The sequence below is a fragment of the Pseudochaenichthys georgianus genome, unplaced genomic scaffold, assembly GCF_902827115.2.
Source record: "Pseudochaenichthys georgianus unplaced genomic scaffold, fPseGeo1.2 scaffold_665_arrow_ctg1, whole genome shotgun sequence".
NCBI lineage: Eukaryota > Metazoa > Chordata > Actinopteri > Perciformes > Channichthyidae > Pseudochaenichthys > Pseudochaenichthys georgianus.
In genome coordinates, this window is record NW_027263219.1 from 51,229 (window position 1) to 71,280 (window position 20,052).

Genomic DNA, 20,052 nt, shown 5'->3' on the forward strand with positions numbered 1-20,052 from the left:
AATATCCTTATGTTGCCATGTTAGCAAAGCGCTACCTGGCTGTATCTCCACAGCAGGAGACATTGTTAGTGCCAGCAGATCTGCCCTTTCGGCAAGCAATGTGGACAAGTACATTTTCTTTAAAAAAACATGAAAATACAATGACAAGCATGTCATAATGTCAAACTGGCTGCTTAGGTACTAGTACAGTACAGTTCAAATACAGATTATTTCAGTTCATCGAAAAGCTGCACCTTAATGTTTATTTTATTATATTTTATATTTATTTGAGTGAATATTCAGTTTAATAATAATTAAAACCCCAAAACTAATAGTTTCTGTTTTGTGAGTACTAGTACAGTAAAGTTCAAATACAGATTATTTCAGTTCATCGAAATGCTGCACCTTAATGTTTATTTTATTATATTTTGCATTTATTTGAGTGAATACATTATTCAAAGTTTAATAATAATTTAAAAAAAATATGTTATGTTTTGTGATAATTTTTTCTGCTGTACCGAAGACGTACCGAACCGAACCGTGACCTAAAAACCGAGGTACGTACCGAACCGAAATGTTTGTGAACCGTTACACCCCTACTCTCCATGTTACCTTTCTTTGGCAGAGCGACGCTTGCTTTACAAATAAGACAAATAACCTTTGAATGTGACATCACAAAAAATATTTTCCTCCCATTCTGGGTGGAAGTGGTATGTCTTTAGCTTTTTTCTCGGTCCCGCACTCATTTTGTTGTTTGTCTCTTTAACTTAATTTGAGTTTTCCCGGCACTTGACTGATTTTGTATCGCTTTGCATTCTGGGTTAACAGACTAGAAAGCGATAGGTCGCTTTTTCTGTCAATCAAGTAAACTCCTGAATTAAGTGGCAGGGAGGCCAAGGGAGGAGGGATCAACACTTGTTTTGTCTATTTTAACGGAGCTGGATTTTTTTTTGTATGAATGACTCGCGATCTACCAGCATTGCTCCCGCGGTCGACCGGTCGACCACGGTCGACGTACTGGGCACCTCTGTTCAACAGTATTGTTGTTTTATAGTTATTTGCAGAGGTGGGGACCAGGGTAGGATTTTCACCGGCGGCCATGAGGGCCATGCCGAATATTCTCATCACCCTAACCGCTGGAGTTTCACCGCGGCTATCAGCTGTTTACTCCTGTCACTCAAACAGGACGCGCTGGAGAGGGGGCGGGGCTTATATCCATGTAAATACTGTGGTGGAAACCAACTACGACTAAATTAACCTATTTTACCGTGATTTAATTGTAATACACGTTTTAAAATGATGCCGAAGTAACTAAATACTGATAACGGTTAGTAAAAACCATGCTTTGACAAGTGTGCAGAGAAGACGGCAGGCGAAAAACTTTTAAAATGCGTGTTCTCTGAATGGAGCGATCTCCATTCGATCAGATCAGAAACTAAACTGTATCTGCTCCGTCCAAACTCACAACAACGTCCTAAAGACAGAATTAAAGCAGCGACTGTATTCGCCATGACAGACGGTCTGTGGTTTGTACTCGTTTAACTTTTGTCTAGTTTCTGAACAGATATGAGGAGCTGTGAGGAGTTGATTCACTGTGCTGAATGATGTATGTGCAGAATTTGACACTTGAAGGCTGTTTCTTCTGCTCTGAAATGGCATATATTTGTTACATATTAATAGGTCTAATATGAATACATAGACCTCTCTGAAGAACCAGCACCTTACCGTGGTAGAGAGGTTTGTGTGCCCTGATTAACCTGGGGGCTGTGTTGTCTGGAGCCTTGTGTTCCTGGTAGGGTGTTCCTGGTAGGGTCTCCCATGGCAAATTGGTCTCAGACAAGGGGCCAGACTAAGATTGGTTCAAAATACCTCATGAAAGAAAAAAGAAGAAGTGAGGATACCCGGCCCGGAGGAAGCCCGGGGTCCCCTTCTGGAGCCAGGCCCAGAAGGAGGACTCGTCTGCGAGCGTCTGGTGGCCGGGCTTGCCACGGAGCCCGGCCGGGCCCAGCCCAAAAAGGCAACGTGGGCAACACCTCTGCTTCTCCGTCCCGCGGGAAACAGCGATGGGGTCGGGTGCGCTGCCAGAAGGGTGCCAGTGAAAGTAGAGGGTCTCGACGGACCAGACCCGGGCGACAGAAGCTGGCTTTGGGGACGTGGAACGTCAACTCTCTGGGGGGGAAGGAGCCGGAGCTTGTGCGGGAGGTGGAGCGTTACCAGTTGGATCTGGTTGGGCTCGCCTCTACGCACAGCGTCGGCTCTGGAACCTTACTTCTGGATAAGGGTTGGACTCTATTCTTCTCCGGAGTTGCTCAAGGTGTGAGGCGCCGGGCGGGTGTGGGGATACTCACAAGTCCCCGGTAGGGTGCTTCGTTGTTGGAGTTTACCCCAGTGGACGAGAGGGTCGCCTCCCTAGTTCAGGAGGCCTTCAACTCACACCTCCGGCGGAGCTTTTCGGGCATTCCTGTGGAGGTTGGGGACATTGAACCAGAGTGGTCAGTGTTCAAAGCCTCTATTGCCGAAGCAGCGGCGGGGAGCCGTGGTCTCAAGGTCCTAGGTGCCTCAAGGGGCGGTAACCCTCGAACCTCCTGGTGGACACCGGTGGTCAGGGAAGCCGTCCGACTGAAGAAGGAGGCCTTCAGGGATTTGTTATCCCGGGGGACTCCCGAGGCAGTTGCAAGGTATCGACAGGCCCGAAGGGCAGCAGCCTCATCCGTGGCCGAGGCAAAGCAGCGGGTGTGAGAGAAGTTCGGAGAAGACATGGAGAAGGATATTCAGGCGGCACCAAAGTTGTTCTGGAAAACTGTCCGACACCTCAGGAGGGAGAAGCAGGGAACCATCCAAGCTGTGTACAGTAAGGATGGGACGTTGTTGACCTCAACTGATGGAGTGTTAGGGCGTTGGAAGGAACACTTTGAGGAACTCCTGAACCCGACAACTCCGCCCTCTATGTTGCATCATATTGGATAGGGGCTGAACTTGTGCTGGATTGGAATTTTTCCGATCATTCCCCTAGGAGGAGTTCGAAAGAATGTGCTTAAAATGCATGAAAACCGCACATTTTTCAAAATGGCCAACTTCTTGGGGGGCGGGGCTAATGAAAGCCAATGACAAATATGTCCGCAATTGTAGGAGGAACGTATGTGCCAAAATTCGTGAAGTTCTGAGAAACTATATGTGACTACCACACAATAGGGGGCGCTAGTGAGCAGTTTTTTTTTACATTCTCGAAAAGGTCGTGGGCTGTGACGTGTGTCCCAAGTTTTACGTCCGAAGCTCATTTTATGCTATCGCAATATTTAAAAAAAATGATAAGCCACGCCCACATTCTGCATTTGTTGCGACACTTTCAATCTCAGTTCGTAGTCAACCCCAGAGTAGGTGTAAAAATAAATAAATAAAAAAAATCGTCCATAAGTTCTTGAGTTATAAATTGGTGGTCTTTTTGGCTCCCCCTATAGTCCAAAATGAAATGTCTTTGGTGTGCCTATTCCCCAAGACAAAGTGAACCTGTCCACCAAAATCTGTGATGTTTGGATACATTATTGATGAGTTAAGAGCATTTCTTTCTAAGCCCCCCCCTTTGTGCGAGTACGTTTTGGTTAATGGGGGCAATATTTATCGTTTGAACATAATCATTTTCTTTGGTAATGTGTCTGACCCTCCACCGATGCTGTATACGAAGTTTGGTGTTGAAAAACTGAAAATTGAAATTTAAGTGAATATTTAACTTTTTATGTAAATTATGCCAATTAAAAAAAAAGCTTAGGGTTCCAAGAGGATTATTTGTAGAGTAGGTCCACCCGGATATGTGTGCAAAATGTCAGGTCATTCGGAGTTACGGTGCGACTTGGTACATTTATTCCGAAATGGGATTTTGATAGGTGGCGCTGGTGAGCAGGTTGGAATATTTAATTTAAAGTGCCTGTGACACGAGTTTCCCCCATCATCCAAACCCATCAATTTGAGTAAATATTGTCCCCTTGAAAATCGTTACTGAACTGATTTTTACTTGATAACCATTAATCAATGTTGACCATTTTCTGGATCTTCTCGGGGATTCTTCAAGTCCTGCCAAATTATGTGTGACTTCATTGCGGGCACAGCGCTCCAGCTGCACCGTTCAGGATCCCAGCATCTGCATGTAAACGCACGATGGTGCACACAGCAGCAAGCGGTGACAGCGATGACAGTTTAATTTTGAACGTGTCTGAGAGCTCATATGAGGCTGAAGGATCGGTTTATGTTGTATCCGTTAGAAGTTTAGGAATTAGGTGCGTCAATATGGGCGATCATACGGTCATGTAGCCAGTGGTGGACTGGGACTAAAAATTATCCCGGGACTCTCGACCGGCCCACTTCGGTACCGCTAGTAAATTGTCAACGGGGGGAGTGGGGGATGTGCTAGTGACTTATCCGACCGGCCCACTTCGGTACCTTGTCAACGGGGGGAGTGAGGGATGTGCTAGTGACTTATCCGACCGGCCCACTTCGGTACCAGCCCATCAGGATTCGCGATGGCCAGTTCGCCACTGCACCCAGCCCACGTAAACTGTCAAAGGGGGGGGGGGCGATGCGGGGAAACGATGGACCTAGTGTCCCGATCGGAGTGGGAATAATAATTACAATAATAATCAGTGCATTTTATCCATGTTGGTGTACTACAACTACAAAAAGCATCGGTTTGTTTTCTCATCAGGAAATACAGTCCGGCTCAAACAAACGATTTTTAAATCATCATCCTCACGATCATTTAATGTATCATATGTTCGCCGAATTGACATGAAAGCACTAATAAATGTAGTTTCATCCACTTGAGTTTACAACTACAAAAATAATCGATTCGTTTTTATATCACATCCGACGGGAGGAAATTCAGCAGCTCTCACTGCCGATTTGTAATCATCATCTTCACCACGATCATTTATGTTTATGTTCGCCAAATTGACATGAAAGCACTGACAAACATGAATATACTGTAGTCAACTTCATTAAAACGTTATTAACGTGCCTAAACTCAGTAATTCGCCATTTCTACGCATAACAACACACTTTGTCCGTGTTTGGCTCGCTCGTCGCACAGTGAAGCGTTCCCGCATTGACGTCACTTCCGGCTTCCCCCAAAACTTCAAAATGAGTCGAAGGAATTTCCCCGTGATGTTCGAAATTATTGATATTTATCGGAACGGTATCGCAACTCCTTTTTTAAACTGACGGTTCGAGATGACTAGTCTATATAGATATATATCTAGTCAATATTTCATTGCACAACAGTTGTTGGGAGGCTGTCACAGGCTCTTTAAAAATATCACATTTTTCACCGGTCCTGGTGTCCGTGCAAAATTATACAACTTGTGAAGCATCCTAAAGGCCTGAAAATAAGCATTGCAATATGGAATAATAATAAGAATTCCTCCAATAACAATAGGTTCCTCGCACTTCGTGCTAGGACGCCGTCGGGTCCTAGCGCTCCGTGCTCGGGCCCTAATTTGAAAATGATATCTATGTAGGTGCTGATGCTGTTGGCGGTTCTAGTGTTAACATACATTTAAATTAAATATGTGTAATTGCAAATGCCATATATGATTTTCTTACCTGGAATTCTGCCTTTTTGAACAGACATTTTGATTAAGTCCTAGCTATATCGTCTGCAGTTCTAGGGTTAATATTAATCTAATATGATAGTCATGGGTCTAAATTTGATTTCAAATGATTAACTGTGTATGTAATGAAGATCATAGTGTGAATCCATTTTCATAACCACTGTCTTTTAACTGATTTAAATGCGGAAACTGGGCTTATTCATCAGAATTTCGTATGACTTGACTTGCTTGACCTGAGCAATGACTTGACTTGCTTGACTCTCATCACAGTGACTTGGGACTTGCTTGATACTTGTAGGTCAAGACTTGAGACTTGCTCATGACTTGCACATGTAGGACTTACTCCCACCTCTGGTTATTTGTTAATGTAACCCAATTTGTGTTCTTTGAAATTGAAAAGGATATCGCATTGTGTTTGTTACTTTTGTTGCAGTTGTATACGTCTTAAGTGTAATTTGGCGTGGCTTCCTATTTATGGACATTGCTAGCAACTGCAAAACACTAGTGCTAGCTAATGTTTTGCAAACTATTAAAAGTGAGGCTATTACAGTAGACCTAACATTAGTCTAGTAGCCTCACTTCTAATATTTTGCTAAACATTTGCTAAATACATGTTGGCTAGCTAATGAGCTTCACATATCAACCTGAAAAACTGCGAGGCTCCACTCGCAGCCCCCCCTCCGCACCACAGTTACTCCGCTGCGAGACGCTTCACGCACCCCCAACTCTGACTTCCCGCGTCCCTGTGTAACTGGGAAGCTGATAGAATTGGATCAATAGATCGTGGTGTTTTTGCAACTTCAACATAGGGGACTGGGATGTTTATTGAACTTCGGCTTTCAACTGATTTACCTTCGAAACGCATGTATGGCTCTGCCGCTCAGCGCTGCTGCTTGCCTCTGTCTGTGTCTGCGTTCTTCGCACCTGCCTGTAATCTGAGAAGGTCCCGCCTCTCTGGCTGGCTCCCGCCCGGAAAATCTTCAGTGTTGATTGACACTTCAGTAATAGCCTATCAGATAGCGCTGTGGGCGGGACATTGCTCGTGTACAGAGAGTGGTGACTGCAGCCAGAGAAACGGCCGCATCAGAGCCAAAGTGTTATTGGTAATTTTATTTTAAAAAAGGCCGATACTGATAATCGGGCCAAATGCGGAATATCGGCCCCGATAATCGGCCAGGCCGATAATCGGTCGATTCCTACTGTTGACAGGAAGTTGTTGTTGCTTTGTAAACAACGTGACGGAGATTAACGGAGAAAAGTAATATCTACATATAAAGACGGAGAAAGTCAACGATAACGTTTATGGTTAAGCACCCCCGAAGAGGCACAAGCTCTTACGTTGATATTGGAGATTTCAAAAAATTCTATTTTGAAAAAAAACGAATAACGAAATTGAAACCCGAATAGTACTCCAACGAACGAATATTCGGATACAGCCCTACCGTGAGTTCTGTGCTAACGGCGTTAGCATTTTTTCGCTCACGGCTAATTCAGAGGCTCAGCGTTAGTCTTGTGTTTTTTTTGGCTAAAAATGGTTCATATCATTTAGCTGAGTTTCTTCCCGTTACATGGATATGAAACATTCATAGTTTATTAAATATTAAGAAGCCCTCAGACGCTGTTTCCTGCAGATGATGCGTTTTTCCCCCTGCCGGCGGGCAGATGGGGTTAAACAGGTTAAACAACAGTCAAAAGTGTGTTACCTGCAAACTGTGTAAAATCGAACTTGCATGGCTCAACAGAACCGTAGGTTACTAGAAAAACTTAATGAAAGACTGATGGCATGTATTGCATTTCACATCAAGCTTTTCTATTTATCTAATATGGTTGTTTGCTCAATATTGCATGACAAGTAGGGATGGGTATCGAGAACCGGTACTAAGTCAATACCGGTACCTGATTGGGCGGTATCGGTATACCGTTAAGCCGCTGGACAAACAGTGCTGCTATCGGTATATGTGTTACGTCTACTTCCTTAGTTTAACTTTAAACCATTCTGGTTGGTTGAGAACCCTCATCCCGTGTGATGTATCCGGTTTGAGACCCCTCTGATTGGCCACTGTAAATGCCACTCGTCATCTCTCTCAACAGCGCTCTTATTATTGTTGTGAGACTCCCGCAGGCATGGCAGACAGAGCGAAGCGATCGAAGGTCTGGGTGCACTTTAAAAAATGTTGTGGCGGTAGTGATAGGTGCATTCTATGTACTCAATTAGTTGCTTGTAAAGGGGGTAACACACGCAACTTAATGATTCATTTGCAAACGAGACACTCATTGAATCTAAAACGGTGCAGCGTATTTGACAGCCTAAACAATGTGGCTGCTAGCGATACTGCTAGTGCTAATAGTGCTAGCGGGCTTCAGCCGCGCCATGTGTAAATGTGACCTGAGCAAAGGCTCGCAGGCAGGTTAGCTGCTGTGCATGGGTAATATGTTTTGTTTACCTGAGTGAGGTCTTGCAGGCACATCGCCTTGTCTTTTTTTAGTTTATCAACACTGACAGTATATTAATGTGAGCTCCTACACCTATAATAATTTGGGCTATAAAAAATGTGTGGCGAGAGAGAGAGAGAGAGAGAGAGAGAGAGAGAGAACGGGCACACCTTACGTGTATTGTTGTTGTTAGCATCTGGTGCTCGCTAGCTGCGCTAACGGATACAAGGTGCTGTTTCAATGAAAACAGAGGAGCGACATTTTGCCGACAACTGCGCCGAGCACTGGACTTTATGCAGGTAGCCAGACAGTGGGACATTGTACGAAAAGTCAGCACACTCAGCACGGATAGTCCAGGCAGCTCCGGTTTGAGCATATGCCTTGAGTTGCACATAGCTCCAACAATCCATCACAGTGCAAACACACGTTTTTTTTAAATCCGATTAACCTTAACTCAATGCCCGACTTCATTTTATGTGGCATGCAAGAGCTTGCAAAGAATAGAATATGTTTATTATACGATTACATGCCGCTTTACAGAAGCACATTGCCAATAAACATGTCCCACAATGCATCTCATTTTATGACATGCACACTGAAGAGACTTGCAATTATTTGCCCTAGACTTCTGCATTCAGACGTAGTTAATTATGAAGTTATTACCCTATCCGATAATAATCCAATGCAGAGGAAATAATGTAATACATTATTTTATATATTTATATCGTCTTAAAGTTACAACCAGCCCTTTGAGTGCAACCATAATGCTAATGTGGCCCGCGATGAAATTGAGTTTGACACCCCTGCCTTAGACCCTATAGATATTCTTTATTAATTTAGCTGTTTTTTCTAGTTTTTTTTTTTAACAATATATTGACAAAAACCTTTTTGGCCATTAAAAAAGAAAATTGCATACATTTTTTAATGTTTTACTTATAAGAACCCTTTGTTAGAAAAATAAGCTACTACTAAAAGTTTTAAATTTAGTAGGAAACTGTGTGAAAAGTGCTTTTTATTAAATACAAATTAAATAGTAGAAAGCAGTTCTAAAAATATTCAGAAATATATATGAAAATCTTAAAAAATGTTAATGTATGTAAATGTTATACATGTTGACTCGTAATACTCTGTCAATAAAAGAGTATTTCCATACTTCATACAATCATTTGAATAATTATGGATAAAGTCAGTGTACAGATTCTGACCTGAGTCTCTGTGGAGGAGGGTGGGTTGTCACCCCTGCAGGCCTCCAGCAGGGGGCGCTCCAGCAGCTGGAAAACACTCTGGGCAGTGATGATGTGCTGCATCTCGCTCAGCTCCCCCAGGACCTGCAGCAGGACCCGGGTCAGAACCACGAAAGAGGTCCGCACCCCGAGGGAGGGGCCCTTCTGCTGCTCCACCAGCGCAGACAGCTTCTTCAGCTGAAAGACAACATAAAGACATAAAAAAATGTAATAAACGCATTTACAGACTTTATTTTTCTGTATTAACCAATAACTTTTTGATATATTTTTTTAATATCTTAAAAGTGTTTGGTTATTTTTCACATGATCTCAGTCATTTTTTCACATTGAATTTCCACATTTTTCTTCTTTTTCTATATTTCAAATGTTATGTTTCAAACATACTGAACAACATACATTTATCTTTTTTAATTCCTTTGTGATGTGCTGCAACCCATTTTCCCCTCGGGGACAAATTAGACCCTCCAGAAAAACGCGATTCTGTGATCGCAGAATTTACCGCATAATCAGCAAAATGGCGCAGATTTTTAAAAGGCCGCATATTTATCAAAAGGCCGCATAATCCCCGCATTTTTCCACACAAAGTTGAGGGGAAAAAAAGTTAACTCGTCTTGACGTGAAGTGATGATGATGATGCGACGTCACAGAAGGTAAACAACACCGTAGAGTGAACGTGTGGAGCTCACACGAGAGAGAAAATACCAAGATGAAAAAATCTAATCCATCTCATTTACCGACGAACATGTCTGCTAAAGACCGGGCAAAGCAGTTCCCCGATGTCTTGCACGAAAGTGGGGGGAAACTATTCTGCAACTGTGTGTTGGAGTATAAGAGAACATCGACGGTGACGACCCACTTCGATTCATTCAAAGATTCGAAAATGCTTTCTGCTGCTGCGGACAAGAAAGCCTAACAACTCACGTTCACCGAGGCATCAACCTCCAAAACCGTTTCGAGGGCTACAAGAAACTAAATGAGTAGCCTACAAGATTGAAGCTGGTCAGATAACGAACAAGTACATTAAAACAGAATGAGGCGGAGAAGTGTGTGTGTGTGTGTGTGTGTGTGTGTGTGTGTGTGTGTGTGTGTGTGTGTGTGTGTGTGTGTGTGTGTGTGTGTGAGAGTGTGATTAAAATAGCCCAATTTATTTTACAATAAATAAACATTGAATGCGTTTAATTGAATAGTAAAGGGGTTTAACGTTAGTGGCAGGTTGTGTGTGAGAGAGAATAAATAAATAAGACAGCCTAATATTTATTTTTTCCGCATATTTCCGCATATTTCGCAACTTCCCGCAATTTAACCGCATAAGATCACATAAAACCCTACATGTTTGATCGCATAATCAAGGATTTTAGCCCGCATAATCAAGGATTTTTGCCCGCGTTTTTCTGGAGGGTCTAACAAATAAACGCATACTACTACTACTATACTGTCGGTAATGTTTCAGTTTATTTAGAAAATATTTAACCTAATTTTTGGATATTTTTCAGATGCCAATTATTGTTCCGTTACAGTTTAAAAAGATGTTTGGGGATATTTCTTATCTATTTAAAAGGGTATTTTTCACTTATATATACATTTCAGATAATCTAAATAATTTTTCACTTTTATTTTCTGCCATTGACCTATTTTTCACATATTTTAGAATACTGAACTAAAATATTTGAAATTGAAAAAGACAGTAAAAAGTAACTTTACATTATTTAAAAAAAATTATTAAAAATATTTGCTAAAAATGTCTGTAGAATAGTTGTAAATATATATAGAATACAAATAATGAAAAATGTCTCAAAATGTGACATTTAAAGTTAAAACAGACGCTGAGACTTCGGGTTTCTGTAGGTTTCTGCTAGGTTATGGACTCACAGCATCTCGTCTGCAGAACTTCTCCATGTCGGAGATGTTTTTGGTCATCGTGGAGACAAGGCGCTCATTAACAGTAACCAGGAAGTCTGGTTCAGATCTCGTCTTCATCAGCGCCTCCAGCTCTGACCGGAAACAAAAACAGATCTCTTATTGTTATATAATCCTGAAATGAGATAACTGAACAAATTAAATATATATAATGCCCTCAGCGTTACCTTGTTCCCAGGTGAGGGTGAGGGGATGAGTCCTGAGGAGGGGGCACCGGATGAGGCAGGATAAGAGGGGAAGGTCAGCGAGGGAGGAGAGCACGAGGAGGGGGAGGAGCCTCCAGCCCGCCCTCTGCGGCCGCTCAGCATCCCCATTTCCCAGCCGCGGGTCGGACAGCAAACGCACCGCCTCCGTCAGCACCGGCAGCCTGCAGCAGAGGAGCTCAGACTTACAGAGGGCAGCGAACACACCATTCATAGGACAGAGGGAAAATATTTATTCAACTCTTGTCTCCTAACTCGAACACTAATTTTTCTATGAGTTAAAGATACATTCTGAGAGAAAATTCAAAGTCTGAGAAAAAAGTCAATATACGAGAAAAAAGTCTAAAACCGGGAAAAAAGTCAAAATATGAGAAAAAATTAAAAAAACGTCTAATATTGAGAAAAATATGTGTGTGTGTGTAGTTCACTGACCAGGCCTCAGCATGGGACAGTTGTCTTCTGAGCAGCAGGGACAGTAAATTGGTCACCACGTCCTCAGGGTCCAACACATCCAGCAGCACCTGGACAGAAAAAACGTCAGATCTCTGGCGCTATATATATTAAATCAATATATAAATGTATTATAAACCCCCCTCACCTCCAGGACTTTGACGGCGGCTGCGGCGACCGTCGGCTCGTCGTCCTGCAGACTCTCCATCACAACGTCTCTGAGGAACGCTGCATTCAGATTCTGCTGCTAAACACAAACACATCGGGAGAGAAAGGGTTATTATTTTTAACAGAAAAAGCTAAATATCTGCAAAAGTATATATTACAAAAAAAAAAAAAAAGTATTACGAGAAAAAAGTTTAAATATATACACACATATTTATACCTTCAAAAAAAAAAAGAAGTATTTAAATAGACACACAGACAGACAGACAGACGATCTCAAAGACTTGCAATAGGTAAGATACAAATATTTTAACCTCTTAAGCCCTGAGCCTGTTTTTCAGGTTTCAGGCTCGAAAATGCTATGCCCAAAACAAATGACAATAACTTAACTTCTAAAAGGGTTATATGAATAATTTCTTTTATCAAAGCAAGGTTACATCTGTGTGTTGGATGTAGAAGTGTCAGAATCAATATAGATGTTTCTGTGTCAGAGTAAATTCAGATGGAACATAGTAAAAAAAAAAGGTAAATTCTTAACTCCGCCTAAAAAAAACCCATTACTTATAGTGAAAACCACCCTTGAATGATGGTATGGTAGACTAAAAGCGTTAGGAATCCAAAGTAGAACATATAATAAGTACCCTGTATCAAGATTGATGCAAAACAAGTTAAATTTGACCTTTTTAGAGAGGTTTAGTGTGCATTTTGACCCGGTGGCGACAATACCTATTGACGCAGCAGTCACTGTAAGTACTATTCTTGTTTAATTAGACTTCTCTATTTCAGTTATTCTACTCTGTATAATTGTTCTGTAGTTATTGTAGTTAAAAACGGCGCATTTGAGAGAATTTAAATCTCAGATCTGATCACGTGAACCTCTGCCACTGCTCTCAGTAGGCAATCTCGGCTGCATTTAAATAGGCACGGCCTCTCAGCTGTCGCCCATCAGCTGTAGAGAGTTAACTAATTAGAGGGGCTTGGCACCACAGCTGTGAGAACTCAGCAATCAGGTGTCCATTTAGGTAGCTCTTTCTTTGAGCTTCAGCGTCAGACAGCCGAAGACCGACAAAGACATTGGAGTCCTGCGGGAGTAAGACCGACAAAGACATTGGAGTCCTGCGGGAGTCACGAGGGTGGCAAATCCTACTTTGATTGAGCTAAGTATCGCTGGTGTTTTATTTTTATTTTCTTTAGCTTTCTAGCCCCTCATGCTATAATCATGTGTATTTTCTCCATTCCTGTTCATGTGTCTTCTCGCAATTATCACTGGCCCCGTGTATCTCCTAATCGCTATAACCGGCCCGCTCTCGTCTATCCCACATACTCCACTGAGATCCAACATCTAGTTTCAGGTGGCCTGTGGAACTGCCAGTCAGCTGTTCCTAAGGCTGACTTCATCTCTGGCTACGCCTCCCTGCAGACCCTGGATTTCCTTGCTCTCACTGAGACCTGGATTATACCATTCAACACATCCACCCCAGCAGCTCTCTCCACAGCATATTCCTTCTCCCATACACCCAGACCCACTGGCAGAGGAGGTGGCACTGGTCTCCTGCTCTCTCCCAAATGGAGCTTTTCCCTCTTCAAGCTACCTAACTTCGCTCCTTCCCCCTTTGAATTCCATGCCGTCACAGTAACCCATCCTATACAATTAACCATTGTTGTTCTCTACCGTCCACCAGGCGCCTTGGGGGACTTCTTGGAGGAATTGGATAATCTCCTCTCACACATCCCTGAATCTGGCCCTCCCGCTGTACGTCTCGGAGACTTCAACCTCCAGACGGGGAAGATAGACGAACTAACATCTCTGTTAACCGCCTTTGCTTTCTCACTGCAATCTTCCTATTATTAAAAAACTATTTTCCATCTTCTCCACCCTCTTGGACCCTCCCCCCTCCTCACTTCTGTCAAGCGACTTTGTTAACCACTTTGAAAAAAAGGTTGATGATATTCGCTCTTCTTTTTCTGACTCACCTTTACTCACAGCTGGGTCACCAGACCCTCCTTCCACCCGCACACTAACCTCCTTTTCCCCTCTCTCGCCAAGTGAGGTTCTTACCCTCATTACCTCTGCCCGCCCTACCACCTGTCTTCTGGACCCTATCCCTTGAAACCTCCTTCAGATTATCGCTCCTGATATTCTACTGTTTCTCACCCATTTCATCAACACTTCTCTAACTTCTGGTCACTTTCCAAACAGTCTCAAGGAGGCAAGAGTAAACCCTCTCCTAAAGAAACCCACTCTCGACCCGTCTGATGTTATAAACTACAGGCCTGTCTCTCTCCTCCCGTTCCTGTCTAAAAAACTTGAACGCGCTGTCTTTAAACAACTCTCCTGTTATGTCCATCATAACAACCTTCTGGATCCGCACCAGTCTGGTTTCAAGGCAGGTCACTCCACAGAAACTGCCCTCATTGCTGTCACTGAGGAACTGCACAATGCTAAAGCAGCCTCCCTCTCCTCTGTCATCATCCTGTTGGACCTGTCTGCTGCATTCGACACGGTGAACCATCAGATCCTCCTTCGCACTCTCCAAGAACTTGGAGTTTCAGGCTCTGCACTTTCCCTCCTCGCCTCATACCTCAAAGACCGTACCTACAGGGTAACTTGGAGAGGGTCCGAGTCCGACCCTTGTCAATTAACTACAGGGGTCCCTCAGGGCTCTGTTCTTGGTCCCCTCCTCTTCTCCCTGTACACAAACTCGCTCGGATCTGTCATTAGCCCGCATGGTTTTTCATACCACTGCTACGCTGACGACACCCAATTAATTCTGTCCTTTCCCCGCTCAGAGACCCAGGTCGTCGCACGCATCTCTGCTTGTTTATCTGACATCTCTCAGTGGATGTCCGCTCATCATCTCAAGCTCAACCTTGACAAAACTGAACTGCTTTTCCTTCCGGGAAAAGATTGTCCCACTCTTGACCTGACTATCAACATCGGCACCTCTGTTGTTTCCCTGACCCAGATTGCAAGGAATCTGGGTGTGATCCTAGATAACAACCTGTCCTTCACTGCAAACATCGCTGCTACAACCCGTTGCTGCAGATACACGCTTTACAACATCAGGAAGATACGTCCCCAGCTGACCCAGAAAGCGACGCAGGTTCTGGTCCAGGCTCTCGTCACCTCACGCCTAGACTACTGCAACTCCCTCCTGGCTGGTCTACCTGCATGTGCCATCCGACCTCTGCAACTCATTCAGAATACAGCGGCTCGTCTGGTCTTCAACCTTCCTAAATTTTCCCACACCACGCCGCTCCTCCGCTCCCTCCACTGGCTTCCGGTAACTGCTAGAATCCACTTCAAGACAATGGTACTTGCATATCAATCAATGTTTATTTATATAGCCCAATATCACAAATGTTACATTTGTCTCAGTGGTCTTCACAGTGTGTACAGAATATCAGTATGACAATACGACACCCTCTGTCCTTAGACCCTCACATCGTACAAGGAAAAACTTCCAAAGAAAACCCAGTTTAAAGGGAAAAATGGGAGAAACCTCAGGGAGAGCAACAGAGGAGGGATCCCTCTCCCAGGACGGACAGACGTGCAATAGATGCCGTGTGTGCATACCATGCTGCGAATGGATCTGGCCCTTCCTACATCCAGGACATGGTTAAACTGTACACCCCAGCGCGTGCTCTACGCTCTGCATCAGCCAAACGACTCGCGGCACCCTCGCTGCGAGGAGGACCCAAGTTCCCATCAGCAAAAACACGTGGGTTTGCTATCCTGGCTCCAAAATGGTGGAATGAGCTCCCCATTGACATCAGGACGGCAGAAAGCTTACACACCTTCCGGCGCAGACTGAAAACTCATCTCTTTCGACTCCACCTCGACCGATAGAATTACTAACAAAGAACTGCTAACAGAGCACTTATATATTAATAAAGGACTGGCTTATCTATAGCCAGTTCAGTAGCACTTGAAATACTTGGCTCTATGAAACCTGATGTACTTATATGATTCTGTTTTCTTCAAGGTTGTGTCTTCCTGGTCGAATGTACTTATTGTAAGTCGCTTTGGATAAAAGCGTCAGCTAAATGCAATGTAATGTAATGTTTAGCAAAAAGTAGTCCAGGCGGACTGACCTTTGGGCACATTTTGATACCATCATTGCCATTTGACCTTTTTCAGGTACAATACTGTAAAAATTATTTTATTATCACTATAGGTAATCATTCCATCAATACAAGTGTTTTTATAAAAAACTTTTTTTTAAATTACATTTCTTTTTTTATGTAAATATGGTGTGTGTGTGTGTGTGTGTGTGTGTGTGTGTGTGTGTGTGTGTGTGTGTGTGTGTGTACTTTGCCACAGTCCTTACATGTTTATCACCCGACTAACACTTAGGAAGGTTTACTTACACAATAAAAATTAGGAAACATAGGATAAATTTGTCTCCAACAGGAGCAGATTTATTTAAAAAAATAACACACTAAAAAAACTACACTAAAACCGAAATAACACCGCAAGCATTTTTTTTGTAAACACTGGCAAAAAAGAAAAAATGTCCACAACCTGAATGTGTTTAGTGTTTTTGAATTGAGGCACCAGGCACTTAGTGCAGTAGATAGGTCTTCACCGTTGTGAGCACCTCCTGAGCGCGGTGGCATCTTCCCCATAATACTTGGGAATGCATACGAGTGATGATGGGGGGAGTGGTGGTGGTGCTGCAGGGACTTCACCCCTCGTGTCTGCAGAAAGCTGCTCCCTGAAGGACTTCTGGGTGTGTGGCTTCGTCCTGCCGGGGTCACCCCTCATCTTGTGCAGCTCCTTGTGGAGAAGGAAGCTGTTCATCACTGCAATGTCCAGAAAATGGTAAAAACAAGTCTTGTACCATTTCATGGTTTTGTGGTGAACGCTGTAGTACCCAATCCAAGCATCGGACACATCCACGCAGCCCATGTTTTTGTTGTAGTCCACCACAGTGTCAGGAACGGTAACAATCTTATGGCGCATTTCCACTGCAGCGGGTAGCCCCGTTTAAGCGTCCTTAACCTGTTAAGCCCGAAGGTCCCCGCCGACGGGGCCCTGATTTTTTTTATACACACTCACACAAATATTTTTAATATTTTTTTAAGAATCTTTTTTTTTATTTACATTTTTTTAATTTTTTTTTTTTTAATGGAATGAATACCTATAGTGATTATTACTATTATTATTATTATTACTTTTTATAGTCTGGTATCTGAAAAAGGTCAAATGGCACTGATGGGCCCAAATGGGCCCAAATGTGCCCAAAGCTTATTCCGCCTGGACTTTATTTTCATAAACCTCTCTAAAAAGGTCAAATGTCACTTGTTTTGCCTCAATCTTGATACAGGGTACTTATTATATGTTATAATTTGGATTCCTAAAGCTTTTAGGCTACTAACCCATCATTCAAGGTTGGTCTTCACTATAAGTAATGGGTTTTCTTTAGGCGGAGACAGGAATTTACATTTTTTTGCTATGTTCCATCTGAATTTACTCTGACACAGAAACATCTATATTGATTCTGACACTTCTACATCCAACTCACAGATGTAACCTTGCTTTGATAACAACAATTATTCATATAAACCTTTTAGAAGTGAAGTTACAGTCATTTGTTCTGGGAATGTCATTTTCGAGCCTGAAACCTGAAAAACAGGCTCGGGGTTTAACAGGTTAACCGTCCTCAAGCGGCCAGGCTAGTTTTTGGTGGCATTTCCATATAGCCTAGTACCGGCTAGCGGGTACTTTTTCCCTCTTTTTCCGGCCCCATAAAATCGTGGTTCTATCAGACCAGGCCAGGGCTGTGACGTCAACACTCGACTGCTGATTGGTCAGAGAGAATCGTCACAAGATCGCGCGCGAGATCATCCCTAGCGTCGCATATAGATCTAGAAGCAAGCTTTCAGCATTTTGTAAACGGAGGAGCTACAAAAATGGCAACGTCGAAGAAAAGCACACCGTGGTCGACTGAGGAGGTGACGACGTTCCTTAATCTCATTGGTGATGATAAAATCCAGCGGGAGCTCGATGGAACAACGCGAAATGTGAAAGTGTTCCAGGATGTCTCTGCACAGATGTCGGAACGCGGATTTTTGAGGACTTTCCTGCAATGTAGGGAAAACGGCAACGGCTTTACTGGAGTCCCTGCAAGGTACGCTCACTTCTAACAAAGAAGTCTATTTTATCCTTACATTAATGTTCGACAACCCATGATTTTATGGAGCCCCGAAGAGCTACATAGCTAGCTAAAGCAGATAGCCTTAGCTAGAGCTATCGTTTGCTAACACCATATGTGCCATTGTTTACGTTCAGTTTTTCTTTTCTATAGTTGTTGTTGCCATTTAGTATTGTGCTGCAGTAGTTTGTGGAATTAACATGTCATTTTGCTGTTCTAGATGATTACATTGGGACTCGTGAGGAGGAACATTCCCGAACAACGGTTGATGGCAGTGTTCCGTCCACATCGTCATCGAATCCAGAACGGACCCCAGCCGAAGAATCGACACCAACTCAACCACCAACACCGAGTGCCATCACGACACCGCAGCGTGTGGTTCTAGGTAAGAAATAGAAATGGCAAAACGACTGGAATTGTGTTTTTTTTTTTTTAAACCTTGGATCATCCATCAACAGTAATTAAAATAAGCTATACCACTGTGTGGAAATGCTCTGTTACAAGTAAAGTCTTAGCTAGTAAGCAGCTAGTACAGTTGTGTGTGACATCCTATCATATACATATATTTATATTCATTATCAACAGGCTGGACATAATGTAATTCACTTTCACAATCATTGTAAACATCTAGGGCCAGAACTTTCTTTAGTTCACCTTACTGTTGTTCTGTTTATACATGTTATTCTTATATCCTTGTGTGACCTGTACCTGTCCTGTGTTTTTTCCTTATTGCTAATTATTATCTTATTGTCACCCTGGCAAGAGGAAACGAGTAGGAGAGGATCGGGCCCAGCAGGAACGGCACCATGACTGGGCAGCCGACGTGACCCGTCTCCTCCGTGATACTTCAAAAAACCTTAAAAAAATATATAATATGTACAATAACTATTATCTAGTTAATTTTTAAATGCAACATTTGTACTTCCTTGTTTATTTATTTTCTTTAAAATGTTTTATATTTACAATTCCATGTATATTTATGCTGGCTGCAATACAGTTTTACATTTTTTATTTGTATTGTTTAATGGCATGCCTTTGATACAACATTTTTTTTGTATTTTTATACTGCCATCAATAAAGCACTTCTTTGACTTATCTTATCTCTTGTTGATAATGAATGGCACCCAACAGAAAAAAATCAGATTCACATAATCTTGATTTAGAGAAGATATAAACATACATGAATTTATAAAGCAATAACAAACACCATCAGTTAGGAAAAAGCCCCTTACTTTTAAGAGATTTAAAGCAAGAAATTGAGTTTGCTAGCTTGAGGTCCTCCTCTAAAACATTATTACATGTTTATTTTGTAATAGTATATAGACTGATATACAATACAGCTTTATTTATAAACTGCTAATAGTCAACTACAAAATAGCATCCATTTGGCGTGTGTGAAATAACAGTATATACTGGGTTGATATACAATACAGCTTTATTTATATACTGCCGTGTTATAGTCACGAAATACAATTATCTATTGATAAGTGTTCACCAAAACGATGTTACCATTGTTTTCGTTTCTCACAGAACAATGTCTGTAGAACTACAAAACAGAATCCATTTGGCGTGTGTGGAATAACAGTATATATATATATATATATAGACTGGTATTGATATACAATACAGCTTTATTTATATACTACCGTGTTATAGTCACAAAATACAATTAATCTATTTATACGTTCACCAACATGATGTTCCCATTGTTTTAGTTTCTCACGGAACGATAACACTACAACAACAAAGCGGCGTCCATGTTGTATTTTGCGAGTGTGGAATTACTATAGATTACACCAAATACACAACTAATAGATACAAACAGAGAGAGTACATACCTTTCCTGAAGTTCATAATCAAGGTCTGATTGTTGTCTGACTGTTCTGTTGCCTGCTGTTGTCTC

At 42.4% G+C, this 20,052-nt stretch overlaps 1 protein-coding gene across 4 annotated transcripts in view; it reads right to left on the minus strand.

The window, feature by feature from the left end:
* The window catches only part of heatr1 (HEAT repeat containing 1), a 76,388-nt gene that overhangs the window by 38,428 nt on the left and 17,908 nt on the right, over window positions 1-20,052 (minus strand). For 3 of the 4 annotated variants that reach the window (XM_034079613.2, XM_034079614.2, XM_034079610.2), the window contains exons 13-17: window positions 11,975-12,073; window positions 11,809-11,897; window positions 11,341-11,540; window positions 11,126-11,247; window positions 9,218-9,433 (exon numbers count right to left, since the gene is read on the minus strand). In XM_034079613.2, coding sequence (XP_033935504.1) covers window positions 9,218-9,433; window positions 11,126-11,247; window positions 11,341-11,540; window positions 11,809-11,897; window positions 11,975-12,073 — 726 coding nt within the window. The remainder of the gene's footprint in view (window positions 1-9,217; window positions 9,434-11,125; window positions 11,248-11,340; window positions 11,541-11,808; window positions 11,898-11,974; window positions 12,074-20,052) is intronic. The other variant, XM_034079611.2, reaches the window with a different exon arrangement.